Source organism: Solanum verrucosum, unplaced genomic scaffold, assembly GCF_900185275.1.
Source record: "Solanum verrucosum unplaced genomic scaffold, falcon-dt-bn FXZP01000200.1, whole genome shotgun sequence".
In the NCBI taxonomy this organism is placed as follows: Eukaryota; Viridiplantae; Streptophyta; class Magnoliopsida; order Solanales; family Solanaceae; genus Solanum; species Solanum verrucosum.
Window position 1 is genome coordinate 230,558 of NW_026020093.1, and position 25,949 is coordinate 256,506.

At 30.2% G+C, this 25,949-nt stretch overlaps 1 protein-coding gene, 1 long non-coding RNA gene and 1 pseudogene across 3 annotated transcripts in view; all 3 read left to right on the forward strand.

The window, feature by feature from the left end:
* The window catches only part of LOC125824759 (polygalacturonase non-catalytic subunit AroGP3), a 48,159-nt gene extending 22,881 nt beyond the window's left edge, over positions 1 to 25,278 (forward strand). The window contains exons 1-2 of one of the 2 annotated variants that reach the window (XM_049504107.1): positions 22,622 to 22,693; positions 23,276 to 25,278. In XM_049504107.1, the coding sequence (XP_049360064.1) occupies positions 22,625 to 22,693; positions 23,276 to 25,102 (1,896 nt within the window). In that variant the 5' untranslated portion in view covers positions 22,622 to 22,624 and the 3' untranslated portion in view covers positions 25,103 to 25,278. Of the gene's footprint in view, positions 1 to 22,621; positions 22,694 to 23,275 lie in introns of those variants that run through there. The other variant, XM_049504108.1, reaches the window with a different exon arrangement.
* Positions 6,471 to 6,850, forward strand: LOC125824776 (uncharacterized). The gene is made up of 3 exons (XR_007442813.1): positions 6,471 to 6,520; positions 6,600 to 6,655; positions 6,769 to 6,850. It is a non-coding gene; the product is annotated as an uncharacterized LOC125824776 (long non-coding RNA).
* LOC125824766 (uncharacterized) lies at positions 9,341 to 10,801 on the forward strand (annotated as a pseudogene).
* Positions 25,279 to 25,949: the final 671 nt, after the last annotated feature.

The following is a 25,949-nucleotide window of genomic DNA, read 5'->3' on the forward strand; positions in this document are numbered from 1 at the left end:
GACCCCTTCGAGGTCAAGTACGTCGTGTTACTTCTTGGGGGTACCCCTGGGTCGTCACACGTTCATATAAACCATATATGCTACTAGACTAAACTCGATGTTTCAAACTCAATGGAATAACTGAAAGACAAATCTGAGGTCTCCTTGACTCAAAACTCGTGAAAGTCACCAAAAACTTACATAACGCCTAAAAAGCCAAATCATGCTCGAGATATATGAAGATTTAACCAAGACCTCTCCTACACCTAAAATCACCCCTTGAATCCAATGAAATTGTCGAAAATCCAATTCGAGCATCCGAGCTTCGAATATTGACCAAAGTCAACCCAAAAGCTAAAATTTCAAAAATATTCCGACTTAGGACCTCAAATCTATGAAAAGACTCTGAATTTTAAATCGACAATCCTCGTAGACTAATTTCCACATTTTGGAATTGTTGAAATTAATGAAATTACAATCCGAGAGTCGCTTCAAAAGGCATCGAAAACCATTTCTTAACAACTCTAGTCTTTTGAATTTAAAAACTTTCAGAATTCACAACTTTTTACTCAAAGCTCGAAAATCCAATCAGAAATGACTCGAAGTCAACAATGGGAGGGGTAAAATGGTAATTTTACAAAAAATTCAAAAAATGACCTTCTGGATCATTACAAAAAGAGGAAATTGAGACAAAAAAAATATTACAAGTCTCCAACTAATTCACTTTACAAAAGAGATCAGTAATTTTATGTTGAAGGAATGTGTTCATTTGATGGAGCTTTGGACTCTTCGACTAATCCAGAATTGTTTGAATGGTACGACGTTGTTGGATTGTTGTATTCTGGAGGGGACAAGTTAAGAGATACTCCCTCCATTCCATATTAATTGAATTTTTTAGGTGTTTCACACCCTTTAAAAAAAGTAGATTAAGATATAAATTGAACATAGTTTTCCATTTTTAACCTTATTAAAATAACTAAATATTAATTAATCACTAATTTCAATACTAACTAATGAAGGGTAAAATTGGAAGAACACTCTAAATGTAGTCTTGAAAATTGAACAATTAAGTTAATTTGAAAAATGAAGAATATCTCAACAATTCAATTAATGTGGAATGGAGGGAGTATATGACTGGAGTGTAGATTATACCGCAGTGGGCTTGAATCTCTAAAAAAAAAAAAACAATATATTCGTACCTCAACCTCAATATATTTTTTATTCATTTTTTATTATTTTATTTCAACTTAATTTCACCCACAGAAATAAATCACGATATTTTTTTTCAGTTTAATCATTAATTCCTACATCATGGTTACCAAACCTCACACTACAACAAATATGCTAATATGATATATAGCTACGAAATTATTAGCTACGACATCAAATTCGTCACTAATTGTTTGCTTTTAGTGACAACATTTACTTTTTGTGCTTAAATATATGAGACACATACTTTTAGTGACGAAACATAAAAATATGTAGAAAAGTTTTGTCCACTAAAATTTCCAACCAAAAAATTAATTGGCGCCATTTGTTAAGTAGTGTTAGTCACAAATTTAAAGTTATCAGTGACCCATTATTTCGTCACTAATAATGTATCTAATTCATGACAAATTATTTTTTGTCTTAAAATTTATTAATTTTTGGACACAAAAAAATTTCATCTAAAAAAAGATGTTGTTACAATATCGACAAATTAGAGTTCCTAGTTAAATATTATAAGTTTTAGCTATAAAAATTTAGATTTAATTATGACATTTATTTTCGTCACTAATAATATAGATAATTGGTGACAAAGTTTATTGTCTCTAATCAATCTGTGATTTAGTGACAACAAAAAAATTGTCACAACATGTGTAAGATGTTAAATAGCGACGACTTAAAATTTGTAGTGAATAATTCAATTATTTGCTTCGAAAAAAGTTCATAGCTAAATACAATTTTTTGGCCTACAATTGTTCATAATTACAAGTGACAACTTACAAAAGGAATAATACAATTGTTTCATAAGAAATAGACAGAGTCCATTTGTTAATTGGTGAGGGAAAAATATTAAAACCAAAGAATTCGGTCGATTTTAGAAAAAATGAAAGAGTTCTTCATCAATTTTCTTAAATTATGCAATTATAAAATGCATCATTTGAAAAATAAAATCCAAGTTATATGTACCGTGAGTGGGTTTTGGTTCTACCACTATATTGCTAATATTTGTTGGTTTAACACTTTTGTTTTTTATTTGATACACTTTCATCGATAAAAGACTATAGAAAAAATAATTTCTCAAAGTCTTGGTGCTAATTATTGAGCGTGTCTATTGACTTGTGATTGGTAAATTGCATAGACTAAGTCAATCTATTTGCTTTTGCCTAAAAATATGTACATTTTAATAGTAATTCCACATACGTATGTAGAAAAACTATACAAAGATAACATCAACTTACAAACTTAGACTTTGCAAAGGTGCGAAATATTTCATTAATTTCGATTAACTTTTTCCATCAGTGTGAAAATTGAAATAAACTAAAAAATGAAAGAAATGAACCAACTAGGATTCAAATATATTATGATGAAGTACTATAGTAATGGGTATTGATGTTTTTTTTTCAAAAAAATTGATTTACTAATCAAATTGAACCGATTATTCAATTTTTTTAAATAAAATTGGAAGTTTAATTTTATATAAATTTATAATTGCACTGAATAATTTATAAAAAATAAATAAATAAAATGACAGAATCGTACTGAATTAATTTAAAGATATTTTAAAAAATATACAGTTTAATTAAAATATAATCTACATTTGAATGCATTGTGGGTTTTAAATTTCATGCATTTGTGTATGTGTATAAATAATCATATAATATATTATTTATGTAGAAGTTAAATTAGAAAGAAGTGAATGAAGTTAAAAATAAAATTAAAATGAGACACAAGAGAGTGTTGATCGGATGGTACGCACTCCTCACTTCCAACCTTACGGTTGTGGGTTTGAGTCCCCAAGAAAGCATAATGTGGGGCCCCCCTCCCCCCCGGGGAGGGGTTAAGAAAAATTGAGATGGGAGATAATATAGGAACATTAACATTTTTTATAATAATAAATTTATCCCTAATTAATACATTTAAGAACAAAATAATTTTTTCTATATAAAATATAGTCATTAGTGACGAAATTAGATTTTGTTCAACTACAAAATACATATTACTTTAGAGACAATATATGTTGTCACTAATTGAAGTAAAATAATTAGCGACGATATAATTTTGTCGATAGTAATAACATTTTTAGTGACAAAGCATACTATTAATTACAAAAAAAAAATACTTTTACGATAAATAAATTTGTCACAGATGTTTAAGCATTTGGAGACGATTTTTCTTTTTGTAGTTAAATAATACTTTTAGCGACGAAGCACTAAATCGTATTTGTATACTTTTAGCGACGAAGCACTAAATCGTATTTGTATACTTTTAGTGACGACTGGTTGACGAATTATTTTTCGTCTCAAGAGTTTTTTAGTGACGAAATATAATTTATAAATGAGGAAATTATTTGTCCCTGATAATCGAATTTGTTGTAGCGTCACACAAAATTAAACTTCTAATTAAATAGGATTTGTGAATCATGGCATATATATTACGCATATAATACATTTGCATGACACATGAAGCTAGAAATATAATATATTTAAATTATTTTTGATCTCACCATCAACATAACCTTTTTCCTGTTTTTTTTTTTCCATCATTACATGTGCATTTAATTTGCTAATAATAATGGAAAAGAGGTGGAGGCACTATCAACATCTATCTATAGACCGTCAAAATGGGCTTGGCCCGTTAGGGTGATCTAATCCAACCCTTGAATTAAATAGGGCAGTAAGTTTTTTTAGCCTATTTAGGAACGAGGCTCTTTAGCTCAACCTCATTTGATCCGCTAGCCTCGTAGGCCCAACCCGCAAGCCTCAGAGGTCAGCCCATGGATTGTGAATTTTAAAAATATTTATTATATATATTTTAAGTAGTGTTTTATTTGTTAAGATTTTGTCAATAAATATTTTTGATAATCAATATAAAATCAAGTCTAATTTCTTTACGTATCTTTTATATTTAGGGCCATTAGTCCACTAAATTTTCTTATTAGCCCAAGCTTATTACTCCATTATAACTATGAATCTTTGATCTCTTCTACTTTTGTTTTTATGCCTAATTTTCCACTTCTCCTTTATTGTCTTGTTTATGAAAATAGTTATCATGTAATGTTTTTTGCTCGGATGAATCTTATGAATGTTGTATCTTGGCTATTATGTTTTTGTTTTGTAAATATTCACTGAAGTATGTGTAATTCATGAATGAATTTGTGTATGTATTGATGTTGTGTTCATCAGACATCAACGTTCGTACTCTTTCTTTAAGGGTAATGTTGTCCATTTTTTTGTTGAAGGGCCAACCCGTCCCAACCCGTGGCCCACTTAGGGTTGGGTTGGGTTGGACTGCTATTTTACAGGCCCTTTAATTAAAAGGGTCAGCCCGTCCCATCCCACTTAACTCTCTAGCCCATTAGGGTTGGGTTGGACCAGCCCATTTTGACAGCTCTATCTATCTAGATATAAAAGGAGAAGAAAAAATAACACATGTCAACACCACAAATTTTCAATATCTATCTATATATAATAGGAGAAGAAAAAAGGACACATGTCAACACCACAAAATATATAAAGCTGAATCAAATCACACTGATGTGATATGCTTCATTGATCAGTATACTATTTATTTATTTATTTTAAATTTTGAATTTTTTTCCGCTCATTTTCTGTTCAATAACCTTTTAAAACAATTATTCACTTTCCTTATTATTAGCCTTTACTACATTTAACTCTTCCTTCAAAAAGGAAATATGTAACAGCTAAATACATAATGGTGCAATTAATGTGCATTATATTATCACACATTTTTCCTATTAAATCATTGTTTCAACCCACGTATTATAGTTTTTTTTTGTAATGCTTAATCACCTATAATTAGTTAGACAATTCATTCCCCTATTTATTCATACCTTCTTAGACATTTACCTGTAAGTATTTTTTTTTCATATCTTCTTATACTTTTTTGGGGGGTTTCGTGTAGTTTTTTTTCTTCTCTTTCATCTCCTTCCTTTTATTTTATCCATCCTTGATTTTTATTTTTAATGTATATATATGTTAGCATCATTTTAAACAGGATAATTACTATGAAGCTTTTTTATATGAAGAGCAGAAGAGGTAAGCCAATAGTTGATTTTATCAATTCTTGATTTTATTTTTAACGTATGTATATATGTTACCATCCTTTGAAAATGATATTACTATGAAGCTTTTTGATATAAGCCAAGAGTTTTTTCTTATTATTATTTTATCAATATCAATGCTATTTAATTTATACAAAGATTTTATTTTAGTTTGAGGAAGTTAAGTTCTAATTCTATTCAATATGTCTCTCTCCCGAAATCTAAATCTGTATAGTACAATATTAAAGTTAAGTATACACAAGATAATATTAAAGTGATGTGATATCTCTTTATGTTCATCAAATTTAATTATGTTTTTTTATTTGAATCTATTTATATATAATATAAAGGAGGATCTTCATCCTGATGTGGCATGCCTCAATGATCAGGAAATGTATTTATCTATTTTCTTAAGATTTAGGCATTTTTCTCTATTTTTTACACAATTGTATTATTAATAACAATTAATTAATGATCACTTATACCTTTCTATAGATAAAGAATTCCAAAGGCTATCATTTTGGCGTTTTTAAACTATACTCATTTCATTCCCTATAATCAATATTTACTTCCCCATAATTAGTGTGCTTAATTATGGAAAAAATGGTTACATAATTTCATTAAAAGCTGAATATATCCCAAGCTGATGTGGCACCTCTCAAAGGCCACCATTTCTATTTAGCTTCTTTTTTTTTTTTTTTTTTTTTACATTTTTAATTCATTTTTATACCTAATCTACTAATTAAATATATTAAATGATTTATGACCTCTTAATTCATGATTAGAGAGTCAATAATGAAAGAACATTATTATGAACAAATTTCAAAACGTTTTAACTTGTTTAAAACCTTCACAAACACATATCAATGTTAAAATTAAGGAAATCCTTACCATTAATAATACAAAAGCAAACTCTTCATTTTTATTTTTGAGATAAGTGGTTAAAACACACCTAAACTATACCTTTTTTTTTGAGTTTCATACCCGAACTATCGAAAGTCTGAGAAACACACCTAACCTATTACATTTTATTTTGAAAAACACACCTCAAGTAAAATATGATAGTGTGTGTATTACACTCTCTCAATTATTATTTTTTAAATGCCACATAGATTGCCACATGGAAACAAATTCCACCATGTCAAAAGATTAAAGTTTAACTTTCAACATGTAGAAGCATCTTTCTCTGTTCTCAGTTGAGTCTCTTTGGTGTGTGAAAATTTGAGTAAATTTAGGGTTTTCACTATTAATTCACAAATTCATCATGGTTTCAAGGTTAGTTACTCATTTGTCAAAAAATGTTAGGGTTCTTATTTTTGTCTCAAAATAGTAACGATTTTGTATAATTTTTTAGGTTTTGATCCATACCATCTGAAAAGAGTTGAAAGGAGAAGAAATTGACTACATAAGGTACTCTTTCTTTTACTCCTGAACTTAATTTTCGTACTGGTGGCGATTTTTAGCTACTGATTTCATGAACAATAGTTGGCTTATTAGACTTTGCATATTTCAATTGTTCTAAGGTAATGGACACTAAGTACGTAAATTTGAGGTTTCACATCGGTGGTATACTTGTGAGTGAGGTAGGACCTGTTTATATTGGGGGGGGGGGGGGAAAGAATATGCCTTCAATGTTGATATAGACTATTTGTCTATTCCGGAAGTGAATGACTATTGCAGGGATTTTGGGGTTACCAATATAGAAAAAATATATATTGGAGCTGCTCAAGTTGGCAATTTGGTAGAATTGGTTAAAGATAGGGATTTATTGGTCTTAGCCAATTTGTTGGTTGTTGGGGGTACTATGGACATTTATATCTGCCATAAAGGGGAAGTTTTTATCAAAACAACACATGTGACCAATGAGTCTTTTGAGACCACATGCAATGAAGTGGATAGACCTAATAAAGAATCTACCAACAAAGCTGGTGAAGGTCTCAATGCACCTTTAGGTAAAGAAATAACACTTATTGATGGTAGAAATCAAATTGTCGGGGTCCAACAATCAAATCTAATAGAAAATGGCAGCAGAAACACAAATGAAGCTGAAGATGAATTGAAGTTTTCTAGTGAAGATGAAGATTTGGAGGAAGATGAAGTAGAAACTATTGTGCATAGTGATGAGAAAGTTGACTTTTCTAGTGAGGAGGATGGTTATGGGAGTGATATTCATGAAGAGCTAAGCATAGTTAAGAAGGATTTGAAAGCATATTTGAAGAAAAAAAAAGAGCCAAGGAAAAAAAGAATTGCTGAGTGTTTTTTGGGAGAAGTTGGCATAGATCCTGGTTTTGAAGACATTGATAAACCTAAGAAAAATTTAACTGGTAAGCTAGTAGGTGATGAGCCTTTTTATGACAGTTCTGATGCCGATAGTTTTGAAAGTGAAAGTGAGGGGGAAATAGATATTGAAAGATCTGATATTTTAAGGGCAAGAAAGAAGAACAAGAGGGTCTCATATGATCCAACATGGAAAAAAGTTGTGTGGCAACTTAATATGGTATTTGAAAATGTAAAAAAATTTAGAGAAGCTTTGAGCAAGTATGCAATTGAGAGAGGTTGTCAACTGGATAAGATCCACAATGATCAAAGAAGGGTCAGAGTAAAATGCAAAGCTAATGGCTGTCCTTGGATACTTTATGCAAGCAAAGATTTCAAATCTTCCGATTTCATTATAAAAACCTACAATCCTAGACATAAGTGTTATAGGATCAATACCAACACAATGTGCAACTCTAAGTTTTTGGCTAAGTACTATAAAAGTAGAATTGTTTCTCAACCTTGCATAAAGGGATGGGAAATACAAGATTTGGTCAGGACAGACATGGGATTGTATGTTGGTAAGTTCGTGTGCTTGAAGGCTAGAAAAATGGTGTTGAAAAAGATAATGGGTGATCATGTTGCTGAGTTTAGTAGAATCTATGACTATAGAGATATGCTTCTTGAATCAAATCCAGGAAGCACTTGTGTGGTGAAAGTGACAAATTGTGATGATGGAAAAAAACTCTTTCATTCCTTTTATATTTGTTTTTCAGCTTTGAAAAAAGGATTCATTGAGGGTTGTAGAAAGTGCATTGGGTTAGATGGTTGTTTTTTGAAGGGAATATCTAAAGGCCAGCTACTTGTTGCTATTGCAAAGGATGGGAATAATCAGATGTTCCCAATAGCATGGGCTGTTGTTGGAACTGAAAGTAGAGAAACTTGGACTTGGTTTTTGAGAATCTTGAAATCTGATTTGGACATTAATGATGAAGGAGAAGGATTGACTATCATAAGTGATATGCAAAAGGTACGACTTTTATCCTCTGGTTTCAGCTTTTTTAGCCAATATTAGCTGCTATTTTCAGGTTTTTTAGCCAATATTAGCTGCTGTTTTCAGCTTTTTTAGCCAATATTAGCTGCTGTTTTCAGCTTTTTTTAGCCAATATTAGCTGTTGTTTTTAGCTTTTTTAGCCAATATTAGCTGTTGTTTTCAGCTTTTTTAGCTACTGATTTTACAAGTTTTAGTTAATGTGTTTTAAGTAATTTTAGCTACTAATTTAAGCTCTTTTTTAACCTCTGTTTTCATCTCTTATCATCCAATTTTAACTACTGATTTCATGAGTTTTTTAGCTGATGTGTTATAAGTAGTTTTTAACTATTGATTTCAGCATTTTGTAAGGACCTTTTGATAGTTCATAACAACATTTTATCTTGTCCACAAAATTAGAAACTCTAGTGGTACTTTGTTATTCAACTTGTTTAGCTACTGTTTTTTTTTTTTTTTTGCTACTATTTTCATCCCTTTTAGCTTTAGTTGTTAAGTGATGTTAGTCTTAGTTGTGCGGACTCTTCACTTTTGATGCCACACTTGTATTGAATTAACAAAAAATACACTACTTTTGGCTAATTCAACATGCCCTCATTGACATTTTTGAAGAGTACTCCAAGCAACATATATTTTAGTTATTATTTTGAGTGATTTTAAACACATAAGTTTTTCAGGGATTATATTTAGCTGTTCAGGAGTTGCTTCCAGAATGTGAACAAAGAATGTGTGCAAGACATATACTTGCAAAATGGTCAAATAACTGGAAAGGTGTTGAGGAAAGAAAGAGGTTTTGGGCTTGTGCTAGATCAACATTTGAAGCTGAACTCAGGAAGAACTTGGATAAATTAGCACAATTAGGCAAAGATATTTCTAATGACTTGGTAAACTTCAATCCTAATAGATGGTCCAAAGCACAGTTTAGGACATCCTCAAAATGTGACAGTGTGGATAACAATATGGCTGAAAGTTTTAATGCTTGGGTGTTGGGTGCTAGGCACAAGACTATCATCAGTATGCTTGAAGAAATAAGGAAAAAGGTAATGAATAGATTCACTAAAGTGACAACATTTGTAAATAGTTGGACTCATGACATTTCTCCAATGGCAATGTTGGTGCTAAATACAAATGTGAAGAAGTCAATGAGGGTGGAAATTAGTTGGAATGGTGATATTGGGTATGAAGTGAAGGATAGTCCATATATACATGTGGTTAACCTAATTCAAGGAACTTGCACTTGTAGAAGTTGGGGATTGAAAGGGATTCCTTGTGCACATGCAATAGCAGTTATACATCACGATGAAGCTAATCTCCTTGACTCGGTTTGTAAGTGGTACAAAAAAGAAACCTACCTGAAAGCTTATAAACATTTTTTACAACCAGTAACAAACATGAAGATGTGGCCCGAGACATTGAATCCAAAAGTTGAGCCACCTCCTATTAGGAAAATGCCAGGAAGGCCTGGTAAAAAAAGAAAGAAGGAACTTGGAGAGGTACCAAGTTCTGGAAAGCTTCCAAAGAGGGGAAAAACCATGAGTTGCTCCGCTTGTAAGTCAAAAGGTCACAATATAAGAACATGTCCAAACAAACCTCCAGCCACTTCAGAGGTACATTTGATTTCTATTAATGTTTATTTATAGTATATTAATACCTTTAACACTTTCAAAATTATTCTTTGCATAGGGTATTGCTACATCACAAGCATCTGCCAGTAGTAAAAGAAGTGGCAAACAAAAATCTCACCCCACTCAAGCAGTGCAACAATCTCAATCTTCTGAACCATCTCAAGCAATAGTGCAAAGTGACAGTGGTAATAGAAAAGGTGCAAATAATGCATTTAAGAGGCCAAGAGTAGTGGGTCATTGAGTATTTGTGAGCAAAGATGATTTTATTTGTGCCGAGGTAAAAACAAGAGTTAATAAGCTTATAATCTTGATTAAACTTCTTAAAAATAATTTAACGACTCTTTATTACTTTACAGCAAGGAAGATCTATTAGTAGGGTAATCAAGAGTGGAGCACAAGAGAAACTGATAAGTTCAGCTATTGTCACCGGTGACCTTGGGTATGCACCAAGTAAAGGTCTTAAATGGAAGGGGAAAAGTGCTATCACAGGAAGACAACTTCAACATAAAAGTGCTTTGCTTAGACAGAAGAACATCAAGTCACAAACTTCATCACAAGGTGCAACAAGAACTGAAGGTGTTTAGGGATGATGTGGCTGATTTTTCATGTGGCTCGAACTATTTTTAAGTCACGTATTTTGGTTGTGAATAGGACGATGTCGACTTTTAGTTATGAATTTTAATGTTACTAAACACGGTGACTAATTTGCAGCCCAAGTAGTTATTGTAATCTACTAAACATGGTGACTGATTTTTCATGTGGTTCGAACTGTTCTTAAGTCGTGTATTTTGGTTGTGAATATGATGGTATCGAATTTGGGTTGTGAATAGGATGGTATCAAATTTTGGTTGTGTATTTTGATGTTACTAAACACAGTTACTGATTTGCAGCCCAAGTAGTTTAATATAGTTGTAGGTTGCTCTGCAAATTGAAGCATGCATTACTTGGTTTTAGTGTTTCTATACTATACAAACTAGAGCCAACCAATTTTCTACTTCGAGCTACTAAAAATGCTTTGGTGACTTCTATCCTTAGCTGCTCATAGTTGTTTAAATAGTCGTAATCAGAAAATAATTGATGAAGTAGTCCGTAAAAAGCGACAATTCAATAGAAAGAAAATATGCTCTATTTGGTGGCATAATGATACCACAAATATAGTCTAACTAATTATTAAACAAACAAAAAAATAGAATCTGATGTCATGGACAAACACTCACCCCTCAAATTATTAAAGCTACCAAAGGGCGTCGTGGATTCCTTGTATGGCATCATTGATATACAAATATCAGTCCCTTTTGAGCGAGTTTAAGCAACTAGTGTAACATATAATTTAAGGTGTGTTTTCTCAAATTTATGAATGATAGTTTAGGTGTGTTTCTTACTCTCCTAATAGTTTAGGTGAGGAAGTCAAACAATTTTATAGTTTAGGTGTGTTTTGATATTTTATTTTTAAAAAAAGAAGAAGCCATGTGGACGAAAATCAAGGCCACACGCGCGTAAAAGAGTGTGTACACACACATTTGGTCCAGTCAGCACAGAGGTGTGTTTTTCAAACTAAAGTGTAATAGTTTAGGTGTGTTTCTCACACTTTCAATAGTTCAGGTATGAAACTCAAAAAAAAAAAATATTTTAGGTGTGTTTTAACCACTTATCTCTTTATTTTTCGATAAGTTTTTTCAGTTACAACATAATTTTGCATTATTTAATTATAGAAGTTGAAAGGTTTCTACACCATTAAAATGAGAAGACAACTATATAGACAAAATATATTGACCATCTCAATTTTTTCATGAATCAATATGAACTTTATGCAGTATAAATCTACAAAAGTAGGTAGAATAGAAAGAATGCGTTCAAGAAAAAAGACCATAGAGATTCAAATTTATTTTGTAATCTCAATGCATGAACATTACTACTACCTTTGCGTTCTTGTAGTAAAGTTGGATCATCATAACTCTTCCTTGATCACCATTCAAGATACAAAACATCATTCACGTGATATAAGAAAAGGAAGGTTACTACTAAGCATTTGAAATTTGACCGACATCCGAGAGTAAAACAAGAACAAGACAAGAAGCAGGAATTGAAATTTTTGTAGAAGTTTTAATCTAAATCTACAATTAATTTGATAGGTATATTTTTCAACCCAAACTCTTATATGAATATTGTTGTTTTTCTTTGTTTTGTCATCTCTTCTTCTTTTTTTTTCATTTGAAACACTTTGAATTTGTATGACAAAAAAAGTAACAATATTTCAAGAAACTTTAATAGTAATCATAAATAATTTCAATCATTATTATTAATAGAACATTAGAAGAATTATTACTAAAGGTATTTATGTTAATAAAAACTAAATTGTTGTATGTATTATTGATATATGACTAAAGAAAATAACACGGGGAAGAAAATAGTAAGTAAACATTATACGTTTTATTGAAATATATTTAAGTTAATAAAAACAGAAATTGTTGTAAGTATTATTTTTTATGATTAAACAAAAATAACAATTTGAAGAAAATAATAAATAAAGATTACAGTTGTATTAAAATAATAAGTACTAAAAATTATGATAAATTTTATAATAGTCATAAAAGGAATTTACGCAATAATTACTATAATAGAATACTAGAAAAATTGATACGTTCCTCGACATATAATCATTGATAAAAAATTAAATTATTATTTTCTTTTTAGAAAGTTTAAAAGTAACTTATTCAATAGTTGTGATTATTTATTTTCAATGATTAATAAAAAATGTATATATCATGAACATGTTTCTATTATTATATGACATTATTTTATATTGACTCTATTTTAAATTACTTTTCTATAATCGTTTGACACAAATTTAAGAATGTAAAGAATATGTTGAATCTTTTAAATTTGAAAAAAAATATATGCAAAATATATTAACATGTCATTTAATCTTATGATATTTTATCTTTCATGTGAAATATTTTTAACTAATAAATTGTTAATATGAAAAATATATTAATATATCGATACAATATAAAAATAATAAAGGACGAATATGTAAAAATGTTTCAACTATTTGATATTTCATGAAATTAAATTAATTATAAATTAATATATAGCCGCAACGTATATTAGTTGAACTTAATAGGCCCCCACCAAGAGACAATAAGGAATTAGGGTCCTACGATTATCTTGTAGTGTTTCTTATCAATTAAAACGTGTCATTTAGAAATATTATTATTAATATATACAAATAAACGTAAAAATATCCAATTACTTTTGTATCGCAAATTATATCAAAAAGAAAAAAATAAAGTAAGAAAATGATAAAATGCAAAAAATATGTTTGATCAAACTTCCATAAATCTTCTCATAGCTAGTCTGCCTAAACATTCAAAATTTGCTTCTTCTGAAAAGTACTTTTCTTTATCAAAAGTGCTTTTCCAAAAGGTAAATATAAAAGAAGGGGAATTTATCTAAATTTCATTAGTTTAGGAGCTAATTATTTAGATATACTTTAGTTTGTAATATTTTACTTATCTTATCAATTTTTTTTCCTCTAGATACAACCAGATGCATATATCTCAGATATATGAGGTCAAATTTTGATGTAATTTGTTCTAGATACATTATATTCAAGTAAATTTGAATGTTTCCGGGATACATAGAAAATCTCGCTCGTCTCTTTCGCCTCTCTTCCATCTCGCTCGCCACTCTCACACGTATAATCTGGTATTCCAAAACACCATACACATGTGAATCACTTCAAATATATACATATACATGTATCTAGTATGATTCCCATGTATCTGGGATACATACGAATTTCGCTCGCCTCTCTCCCTATATTTGTGTATCTGGTAACAAAAATATATGTATCTAAGTGTATGATATGTAGGGAACTCTTCATTAGTGGTAAAATAAAAATAACAATAATAATAATAATATATATATATTAATAATAATAATAATATATAATAATAATAATAAATATAATAATAATAATAATAATAATAATAATAATAATTTATATTGTAGTGATCAAGGAAACAAACACAAGAAAATAAGAATTTTAGAAAATAAAAGCAAGAAATAAGTTTGATGATTGTTAGTTTGAACGTCTATTTTTAGTACTTGCTTTTCAATTCCAATGAATTATCCGATTTTGATATATATTTGATCACTAGACATTCAAAAGAATCTTAATCAATTGACCTACCAAATATTATCATGATTCACTTGAAATGTCAAAAATATAGCAAACATTATAGAAAATTAATTAGGAAATATCCCATATTTTGTAAATCATGACGCATTTGCATGACAATTCTATTATGATCACCTATTAAACCTTATGTACGTAGAAGTAAACTTCTAATTAATTAGAATTTATGGATCATGATCATGTGTGACATAACCTTTAATTCCTTTTTTGTTTCCATCATTACAGGTGCTTTTGTTGATAATAATGGAGCAAGGAATATGATAAAGAATTATCAACATCAAACTCTATAGACTCCCACCAATAGATAATAATTAGGAATTAGGGCCCTACTATCATTTTGAAATGTTTCTTATTCATTAAATGTAAAGATTCAATAACACTTTTGAATTATCATAAAAGGTAGAAAATATTTACTCTTTATTTTCATAGAAAATCGTAGCCACGAAAATAAAGCATCCTAAGCTTGAACATTTGTTCCTCTTGTATAAATAATACTCCCTTTATCCCTAATTACTTGTCCACTTTTCCTTTTATAGTTGTTCCTAATTACTTGTCCATTTTGACAAATTAAAAAAAGGATTTTTTTTTTACCTAGTATACCCTCAATTAAATGACTAATTACTTTGAAAAATGCAAAACTTTTCATCCACTTCATAATTAATAGGGGTAAAATGGTAAACTCAATATGTCATTAATTGATTTATTAATAGGTGTGCCAATTCAAAAGTGGACAAGTAATTAGAGACAGAGGGAGTATCTTCAATTAATGTATATAGAAGTCATTACTCATCAAATTCAAGAAACAAAATAAGTTAATTACTTAGATATACTATAGTTTTCAATATTACATATTTTATCTAATTTTGGTGCGTTCAGATAGGTTCATATATGTCCAAATACATGTATCTCAGGAGACATGAGGTTAAAATTATGTGTAATTTATTCTAGATGCATTGTATCTAAGTGAATTCCCATGTATCTGGGATACATACCAAATTAAATCTCTCTTGCCTCCCTCGCCTCTCTCCCATCTCGCTAGCCATTATCCTATGTATCTAGTATCCCAGATACATACGGATACATACACATAAGTGTATGATGTATCTAGTGCAGTGCGATTTGCATGTATCTGAGATACATAACGAATCTCGCTCACCTCCCTCCCCATCTCACTCGCCTCTTTCCTTATTTTAGAGTATTTGATAGCAAAAATACATGTACCTAAGTGTATCTTTCTCAATATATGGTAGGAAATTCTAACTTAGTGGTAAAATTCATATTATTTTGAAAGTATAGATAATAATAATAGTATATATAGTAGTGAAGTATGTCTACATAATTTTTCCAAAAAAAAAAATCCTTTGATAAATAGATTTTCAAGATTTTAGTACAACCAGCAAATAAGGAAAAAAAATAAAAAATATTTTAATTATATAATGCAGTCCGTTGAGTTTTCATGGACATAGGCAAAATAATAAATAGTAATACATGTTTTTTTTTTTTAATTATATGACACAATACACAAAGAAATAAAATTTTTATATACAATACTTTTGTCGGCAACTATAAGGAAAATGAAAGAAAGAGCAATATAAAGGTGTAGAAAATAAAAGCAAGAAATTAATAGCTACTTTAATTTCTTTCCTTTTTCGACAAACTTTATGTTTGAATATCCAGTACAAAATTATCATAAAAGTAAGTAATGAAATTAACTCCCACTAATTAATTGGAAAATGACCTTGTAATTGGGCCATAACAAGCCTACTGAGTAATTAATTTGATTGTCGTCAGTTTAAGAAAAACTATCTAATTTTTTGATAGTTTAAAATAATTATATATTGTCTCACTAATTAATAATTTCATACAAGATTTCAAATCAGATGCATGCCTAGATACACTAAAAATAGGGAGAGAGACGAACGAGAGAAGGAGAGAGGCAAGCGAGAGATATAAACTATGTATTCTAAATTGATGTGAATCAAACAAGGCAAGCTAGGTAGGAGAGAGGAGAGTGAGTGAGTCAGGTACATGCGAATTCACTTGGATACAATGTATAAAGAATAAATTATACCTAATTTTGACCTTATGTATTCGAGATACATGTCTGAACGTATCTTGACATGTCAGATACATATATTCGAAGTCCAAAATTTGTAAGATTCATAATATTAGAAACTAGCGTGAATCTAAGTAATTAACTCCTAAACTAATGAGATTTTTACAAATTACCCTGTAGTTTAATGGGTTTTTTTAACTTCCCTTTCATTTCCAATGAATTATCCAACTTGTGATATATAATTAATCACTAAACGATCAAAATAATCTTGATCAACTTGCCTACCAAATATTATGATCCACTATATATTTTGTATATTATCGCGTATTGGCATGACACTTATAATGCAATGTAGTATTCTATTTTGATCTCACCTTCAACTAACTTAATTATTTTATTTTGAGTTTAATATTTTTACGTCTTTAGTGTAAACTATGTATAATTTTTTTTTTATTAGGTCACTTGGAGGACATCAATAGGATTTAATTTTAAAAAAAATTGAGATATGTAATTTCAAAAATAAGATAGGTTAACTGCTATATCAGATAAATATGACGTGGAGGTATAATTTAAATGGATCTTAAAACAAATAGCCTATCGGTTTTACTTTTTACTTTAATTACCTAATCACGATATTCACTAACTATTCACTTATTATATACACGATTGCACACATATTATAATTATTGTTGATCGACTATATTTTGTGTTTAAGGGATTGATCAATTGAACACTATCTTTACCATCATTACATATGCTTTTGTTGATAATAATCAAACTAAGGGATATATGATAACATTTTTGAACTTTTAGGCATGAAAAAGGAAGTGGAGGCACTATTCAACAATGAACTTAATAGACTTCAACAAAAAATTGATAATATGGAAGCTAGTGGACATGGAAAAAAACATGGAGGAACTATCAACATCAAACTAAATCGGCTCCAACCAATAGACAATAAAGAATAAGGGTCCTACGATCATTTTGAAATGTTTCTTATTCACAATATATCACTTATATATATAGTATATACAAACAAAGAATTATTCGATTGTTTTTGTATATCAACTTATATCGAAAACAAAAAATAAGGAAAGAGTGTAAGAAAGTTGGAATATTTGAATCTTTTTTGGACATGCAATTTAAATTTCGCAAGTTGTTTCAAATTTCAATGAGTAACTTTGGCCATTCAAGTTGAAATTTCAATTTACATTAAAGTGAATATCATAGCTACGAAAATAAAGCATTTTATACTTGGACATTTGGTCCTCTTAGTTAAATATCTTCAATAATGTATATAACAACTTGTACCGAAAAAAGAAAAAAATAAAGTAAGAGCATAAGAATGTGGCGAAATGCTTTAAAGGAAAGGAGAGTAAAATAATAGCGATGAAAATGTGTTCACGGCTAGGGGGTACGGCTGGAGGGGATATCGAGTTCTAACGGGTTGAGATTGAACCCAATTTAAATTATCTTGGGTTCAATCCTTAAATTTTTGGGTGGGTTGAGAGGTTTATACCTATTAGGGGTGTACATGACCGGGTTGGTTCGGGGTTTCAAATATCAAACCAAACTATTTGTGTAAAAAAATTTAAATTTATAAACCAAACTAATAAAATTCTGGGTTTTTCGGGTTTTTCAACCTCAGGTTGGTTCGGATTTTTCAAATACCAAACCAAACCATTGTGTCGAATTTTTAAATTTTTAAATCAAACCAAACTAATAAACCTCGAATTTTTTCAGGTTTTTGGATTTTTCTGATAAAGTATGCATATAAACATATAATTAACTTGTGCTCCAAATATTTCTTTAGTCCAACCAAAATACAATTATCTAAGGTGTTTTTTAAGAAAATAAGACAAAATATGAGATGAGTGATGACACTAAAATATTTAATTAAAAATAATAATGAAATCATCATATAAAATAAATATTGCAAAGTCATAATGAAAATGATCATAATTTAAAAGTAATAAATCATGCTAAAATAAGTCTAATAAGTATTAGTTACATGATTAAACATTAAAGAAAAATTAAAATTAGATTATGTATTTTAAATGTCTAAACCAATGTAAAACTAAAGACCAAATATTCAAAATTATTGTCATTCTTAGTGTTGAATTAATTTATTTTGTTAGCATAGTATTGATTTAATTCGAATTGAGCTTTATTAGAGTTACTAATATATCTATGGATTATAACCTTTTTTTATTGAAGCTCACAGTCATTTGCTGACTCTTGCATATAGTAATTTCCTCCTCCTTATTGGGCCATTCAAAATTCTAAGTCTAAAAAAAATTGAAAAAATATGTTAAAAGATAAAAATTATGAAAACTTATAAGTAATATTTAGAAATTACATCAAAGTAAATATTTTTATGTATAAAATAATTTTTTAAAATTATACATATAATGTCGGGTTGGTTTGGTTTCGGATTGACTTTTTTAGTTAAAACCAAACCAACTCAAGTATAGTCAGATTTGTTTTTCCAATACCAAATCAAGTCAAACCAAACCATTAGTCGAGTTTTTTTTTCTGATTTGACTTGATTTGCGGTTTGATTTTATTTTCGGTTCGGTTTTGTACACCCCTAATACTTATAATTGGGCTCATTATTGACACCTTTGTTTGACTATTTCGCATTCTTCAGGAGAGTGATATTCACTCTCTGTATTAAATGTCGAAAAATGATTCATCAACAATTTCACTTTAAACTTGTGTAGAGGTGTATTAGGACCATTGCAAAAGTTGAGTGTCTTTTTTCTAAAAAGAGTTATAGTTAATTGGTTTTATGTATTGTTTAACTTTAAAAAAAGATGAAATTTTTTCATAATCAAATGCTTCCCTATTATTAATAGTAATTGCTCTTAATTATGATTGTTTAATATACAATTCTTTTGTCGCATCGACAAGGGAAATGAAAGAAAGAGCATTATTATGAAGTATGATGGTGGAGAAAATGAAAGCACTAAATTAATAGCTACTTTATTCTTAAATATATAAAACAAAATTATCATAAAGTACGTAATGAGGTTAACTCGTACTCGTATTAATTAATCGGATAATGACCTGTTGGGCCATAATCCTTTGAGTAATTAATTTTTAATGATGGTTACTCTCCTTTCGTTTCTTTTTAGTTGTTATATGGAATTTTTCAAAAGTTAATTTAATTAACTTTCAACGCTAAATTTAATTAGATTAATTTGATATTTTAAAATAAAAATTTAGATATATAAAAACTATATGTAAATTACTATAAGTTACAATTTTTTCACATCAATAAAATAAAAAATATATCTTAAAATATTATATTAATTAAAATTCATATTGTTTGATTATACTATGACAAATAAAAAAAACGAGGAAGTAATTAGAACGTCTATTTTTAGTACTTCCCTTTCTAGTCCAATGAATTATATATGATATATAATTGATCACTACACGTTTAAAAGAAATAAAAAATTTAATCCAATTGGCCAGCAAAATATCACGATTCACTAAAAATGTAAGATGGCAAAGTGCAAACGTAATACGCATTTAGGGTCGTTTGGTAGAGTGTCATTACAATTTAAAAAAAAAATAGCGACAATAGATATACATATTAATAAAGAGTACTAAAGTTTTTATCGACATTAATTAATTGTCATTGAATTTAATATCGATATAGGTTTTAGAGGCATTTACAAAAAGTTTTAATTGCCACTAAAAAGACATATTTAGCAACAATTAAGTTATTGCCGCTAATTAATTGTGACTAAAAATCATTTTTGGTGTAGTGTATAATAATAATGTTAAATAGAGTGTATTTTTATATACAATACACCAAAGAGTTTTAATTGCCATTAAAAAGACATAGTAATGCTTGCATTATTTTATATGCATTGTTTGATTTGATGTATTAAAATATCATGCATTGGATAATTTTTTTACAAAAAATTTATTTATAAAGAGACCCTTCAGGCCTCCACAAATGTGGTGGAAATTGGAAAAGATGTTAAAAAAAAAAGGTTTTGAGGGACAATTCAATTTTAAATCATGTTAATGCTTGCATTAAATCTCCTCACATTACTAATACCATTAATTTCCATGTATTAGTAAGATATTCCTCAATACAATAGAGTGTAAACTGATACAAACATTAGTAATATGTAGGTTAAAAAAATGGACATTCCTCACTACACAATAAAGCATTAATAGGTTAAAATCATATTAATGCATACATTAAAGTATCTTTTATTATAAGAACTCAACAATGGTGCTTGGTTATAAGATATATGTAATACCCCTACACTAAGAAGTCACAAGTTAATCTTACAAATGAATTAATAGGAATTGAAAGAGTAAATACTCGTCCTTTATAACTTACTGGGTTAAGTTTTGTTTCCTAAAAGGGCATTTAAGTAAAAGTAAAATTAATTAAAGAATTGCTCCTTAAGATTCTTTTTCAATTTAAAACTCTCATATTTGACAGGTAGATTAAAAAATCATACTTGAGCTTTAATAATTAAGCACTCAGAAAAGTCCATAAAAAAATCATAATTAAGCTTTAATAATTAAGCACTCCGAAAAGTCCACAACAAAAAAGTTTTGTTGTAGTTGAAAATGAGTTTAGTTCATTCATATTAACATAGGACCGGAAGTAGAATGAAAGATATGATCTACTTAACATTTTCATATATAACATAACAAAACAAGAAAGATGGAACATGACCTTCATGCATTGGTCAATTTTACTTGTGTTGCTTCAATTGTATATGAATTAATTATATCTTTATTTATCATCAAAACAACTATTGGGAAAACACATGTTCATACATCTAAACATAGGGTGTGTTTGGTATCTAGAAAATGTTTTCTTGAAAAACAAGTTGATTTTTGACTTATTTTTTCATGTTTGGTTGGCCAGTAGAAAATATTTTGAGTGTTTAATTCATGAATGAAAAATATTTTTGAAAAAATATCTTTTATTTTTACTAGAGAGTAGAAAATGATTATTGAAATTGAAAATATTTTTTAAAAACAAACTTAATTATTTTTTGGAGGGGGTGGGGGATGGTAGGGGGCTGATTGGGGGGGAGGGGTCGGGGGTAGGCGTGGTATGGGGGAAAAAAAATTGAAATTGCAAATATTTTTAAAAGCAAAATTTAATTTTTATTTTTTTTGGGGGTGGGGGGGTGGGGGTGGCGGGGGTCGAGGTTAGGGGGTAAATAAATAAAAAATTGAAGTTTAAAATATTCTTTAAAAACAAACTTAAATTATTAGTTTTTTGGTGGGGGTGGGGGGCTGATGGGGGGCAGTCGAGGGTAAGGGTGGGGTGAAAAAATAAAAAATTGAAATATTTTTACAAAATAAATTATAATTTATTTATTTATTTGCAGGGGGTAGGGGCTGGCGGGGTAGGGGTAAAAAATAAAAGATTGAGGTTGAAAATATTTTTTTAAAAATAAACTTTAAATTTATTTTTTCAACCAAAATATTGTAATGTGAAGTCAGAGGAGAGTTTTGAAAAATGTTTTCCTTAATTTTTTAAGGGAAGTCATTTTCCTTAAATTTGAGGAAAATGAGTTGATTTGGAAAACATTTTCCTTCATACCAAACATACCCATAGTCAATTTATCAATACAAGATTCTCAAAAAATCTCGCACCATTAAAAATAGTTCTACATCTTATATATAGCTTCTCAATAGTTCAAAGTACTAATTTTCAAACTTTGTCCGTAGACCCCTATTTTCCCATCAAAATTAAGTTACACATGACTTATCAGTTATTGTCATACTTATTAGATCTACATCCTCACTCTAATTAGTTCCATGGTGTAATATTATGATTATCTATTTTGAACCAAGCCAATACAATTTTTTTATAAATGACCCACACCATGATGTATGTAACCATTGTACATATAATCAAGAACAACAGAGTATTTCTTGATTAAGCATAATCAACTTTACTCATATATTAACACACAGTAAATCTCTAGATATTCCAACATCTTCTCTACTTACTGATAAGTTGAACAGTAATACGTAAATGAAGATGTAAAATTACTAGTAGTTGGTGTTTAAACTTCAAAGGGGCAAGCTAACCCCACACTCCATCATCTTCTCAACTTTCTACTATACTCTTTTAGAACCTTCTACTATAAATTATGTGCTTCCAACCAAACATCCACACTAACATTTTACTAAAGAAATGCATACCAAAAATCTTTTTCCTTCCTGCATCTTACTTCTTCTTTTGTCCTCACTACTATCTTCCAATGTAAGAAACTCTTATGCTCATCTCTCTTTCATTTTCTTGAACTAATCTTTGACATCTTTGTCATAAATATTCAAATTCTCTGTCTCTCTCTCTATATAGACATTTTAAATATTCTTTTTTATGCGAAGTTATTTCAATCAAACCATACAACATTAGAATATATTTCCATCAACTTTCTCATGCTCATTTTAGTCGAACCAACAAACCAAAGCACTGATACATTGGCGCATAAAAAAAGTACTCCCATTGTCCTATTTTATGTGCCACTGTTTAATTTGACATGGTATTTATTTTCAATTATAGTAAAACAACATTCTTTTTGGAATAAACTAAAAAGAAAAAGGTTACCACTTATCAGATAACTCTTCCAATTTTTCTTAATAAAAAGCCGTTAATCTCCTCTGCCCTTTTGTTTTTTTTTTCTCTGATGGGTTTATAAACACTATTTGTGCTAGTTGAACGACAATTATTATAAATTAAAAACTAAAGCATATAAAATCGACTCAATTGGTTTGGTTTTCTTTTAGAGAAATAGCGACCCAAATCGATCCGTTATGTACTCATGAAACGGTGCTAATGCAGGTTGTTGTGGCTAAAGATGGAGACAAATCTGGTAACCCATTTACACCAAAAGGTTATCTGATTAGATACTGGAATAAACATGTCTCAAATGACTTACCAAAGCCATGGTTCCTTCTCAACAAAGCATCTCCATTGAATGCTGCTCAATATGCAACTTACACTAAACTTGTTGCTGATCAAAATGCACTCACCACACACCTCCAATCCTTTTGCTCTTCAGCAAATCTCATGTGTGCACCAGATTTATCACCAAGTCTTGAAAAACACAAAGGAGATGTCCATTTTGTCTCTTACGGTGACAAGAACTTTACCAATTACGGTACCAAGGAATTCGGTCTCGGATTCAACTCCTTCAAGAACTATACAGAGGAAGAAAATTTCCCTGTGAATTCTTTCAGGCGCTACGGTAGAGATTCTCCTCATGATAATCAATTTGACAACTACGGCCCTGGTGGCAATACGCCTGTCCAAAGTTTCAACAGCTATAGCACAAATACTCCAGGGGGTTCTGGTCAATTCACCAATTACGCCCCGGGGGCCAATGTCCCCGATTTGCATTTCACTTCCTATTCCGACCACGGAACAGGAGGGGAACAACAATTCAAATCCTATGGAAACGATGGAAATGCTGGTCAACAGTCTTTCAAAAGCTATGGCAAAGATGGAAATGGAGCTGATAGTCAATTCACCACCTATGGAAACAACACTAATGTTGATGGCTCAGCATTTACAAACTATGGTCAGACAGCAAATGGGGAGAACCAAAATTTCACATCTTATGGTTTCAACGGCAATAATCCAGCAAGGAATTTCAACAACTATGGTGTTGGAGGTAATGGTCCATCCGAGACTTTTACCAGCTATAGAGATCAATCAAATGTTGGAGATGACACGTTCACTACCTATGTTAAGGATGCAAATGGCGGTGAAGCCAATTTCACCAACTATGGTCAATCATTCAATGAAGGTACTGATGTATTCACTACTTACGGCAAAGGGGGTAATGACCCACATATTAATTTCAAAACTTATGGAGTTAACAACACTTTCAAAGATTATGTCAAAGATACTGCCACATTTTCCAATTACCAAAACAAAACTTCCCAAGTTTTGGCATCGTTGACCGAGGCCAACGGTGGCAAAAAGGTGAATAACCGGTGGGTTGAGCCCGGAAAGTTTTTCAGGGAGAAGATGTTGAAGAGTGGTACAATCATGCCTATGCCAGATATTAAGGATAAGATGCCTAAAAGGTCCTTTTTGCCTCGGGTGATTGCTTCGAAACTGCCCTTTTCTACATCAAAAATTGATGAGCTGAAGAAAATCTTCCACGCCGGAGATGATTCTCAGGTGGCAAAGATGATCGGCGATGCATTGAGTGAGTGTGAAAGAGCACCGAGCGCCGGCGAGACAAAACGATGTGCTAACTCAGCTGAAGATATGATTGATTTCGCAACATCAGTACTGGGTCGAAATGTGGTGGTTCGAACGACTGAGAATACAAAAGGATCAAAGGGGAATATCATGATAGGAGCAGTCAAAGGAATCAACGGTGGAAAAGTTACAAAATCAGTATCATGTCACCAGACCTTGTTCCCTTACTTACTGTATTACTGTCATTCGGTTCCTAAAGTCCGGGTCTATGAAGCGGATATTTTGGACCCGAATTCAAAGGCTAAGATCAATCATGGTGTTGCCATTTGCCATGTGGATACTTCTTTATGGGGACCCAAGCACGGAGCCTTCATTGCACTCGGGTCAGGACCCGGGAAAATAGAGGTTTGTCATTGGATCTTTGAGAATGACATGACTTGGGCAACTGCTGATTGAGCTCTACGTGTGTTTACAATATGACGAAAATTAAGTTTGAATGGCTATTAGTTTATGTAATCACTCTATTGTGGTCTCTCTGTGTGTGGGGAAAAGTAATGTACTCCCTATTTTCGCTTTTATTTTATTGCACTCTTGTTAAGAAATAATAAATAAAAATGCATATTTTATTATAATATTCGTATTAATTGATGTGTTGTTTTAGTGAAGTTGAGAAATAATTTGAAAATGAGTAGTTTTGTTTGGTAATTAGTGTGAATATTACCATAACCAACAAGAACAAGCAACCAATGCACCTAAGGGATCACCTAATGTCACAATCACCTTCTATTATGAGAAAAATTAGGCCTTCAGAAAAAGACTAGTTACAAATGATCCCATGAATCAAACTACTTTAACTACAAACTCTCTTACTAGCTTTTAATAAACAATGTCCTTCTTTGCCAGTATCAAAACTGTCTCAGTATATATTGATGCTTGAAGATAGTCAAGTTTCTAGCCTTCCGAGTATAGTAAACAATTGCTCCCAAGTAGCTGCTATAAGACTCCTTTTTGAATTATTTCCTTCTAATTAATTCTCTCTAGCACAATTTTCACTTTACCAACTTGAAGTTTTATGCCCAGCCAATTTGATATAATTCAGTTCTCAACTATTTGGTGCAAGCACAAAATGCAAATAGGTGCAGGGTATTTCTGTAGTCTTCATTTCTTTGGTTTAATCATTTGTTCCAGTAATAAAACATATTGAATTTGTCCATGTTGACTATCATCCCAGTGACTTTAGTGAAATAATCTAGTGCTTCTATAATTCTCCTCATGCAAAAGATCATTAAATCATCAACAAACA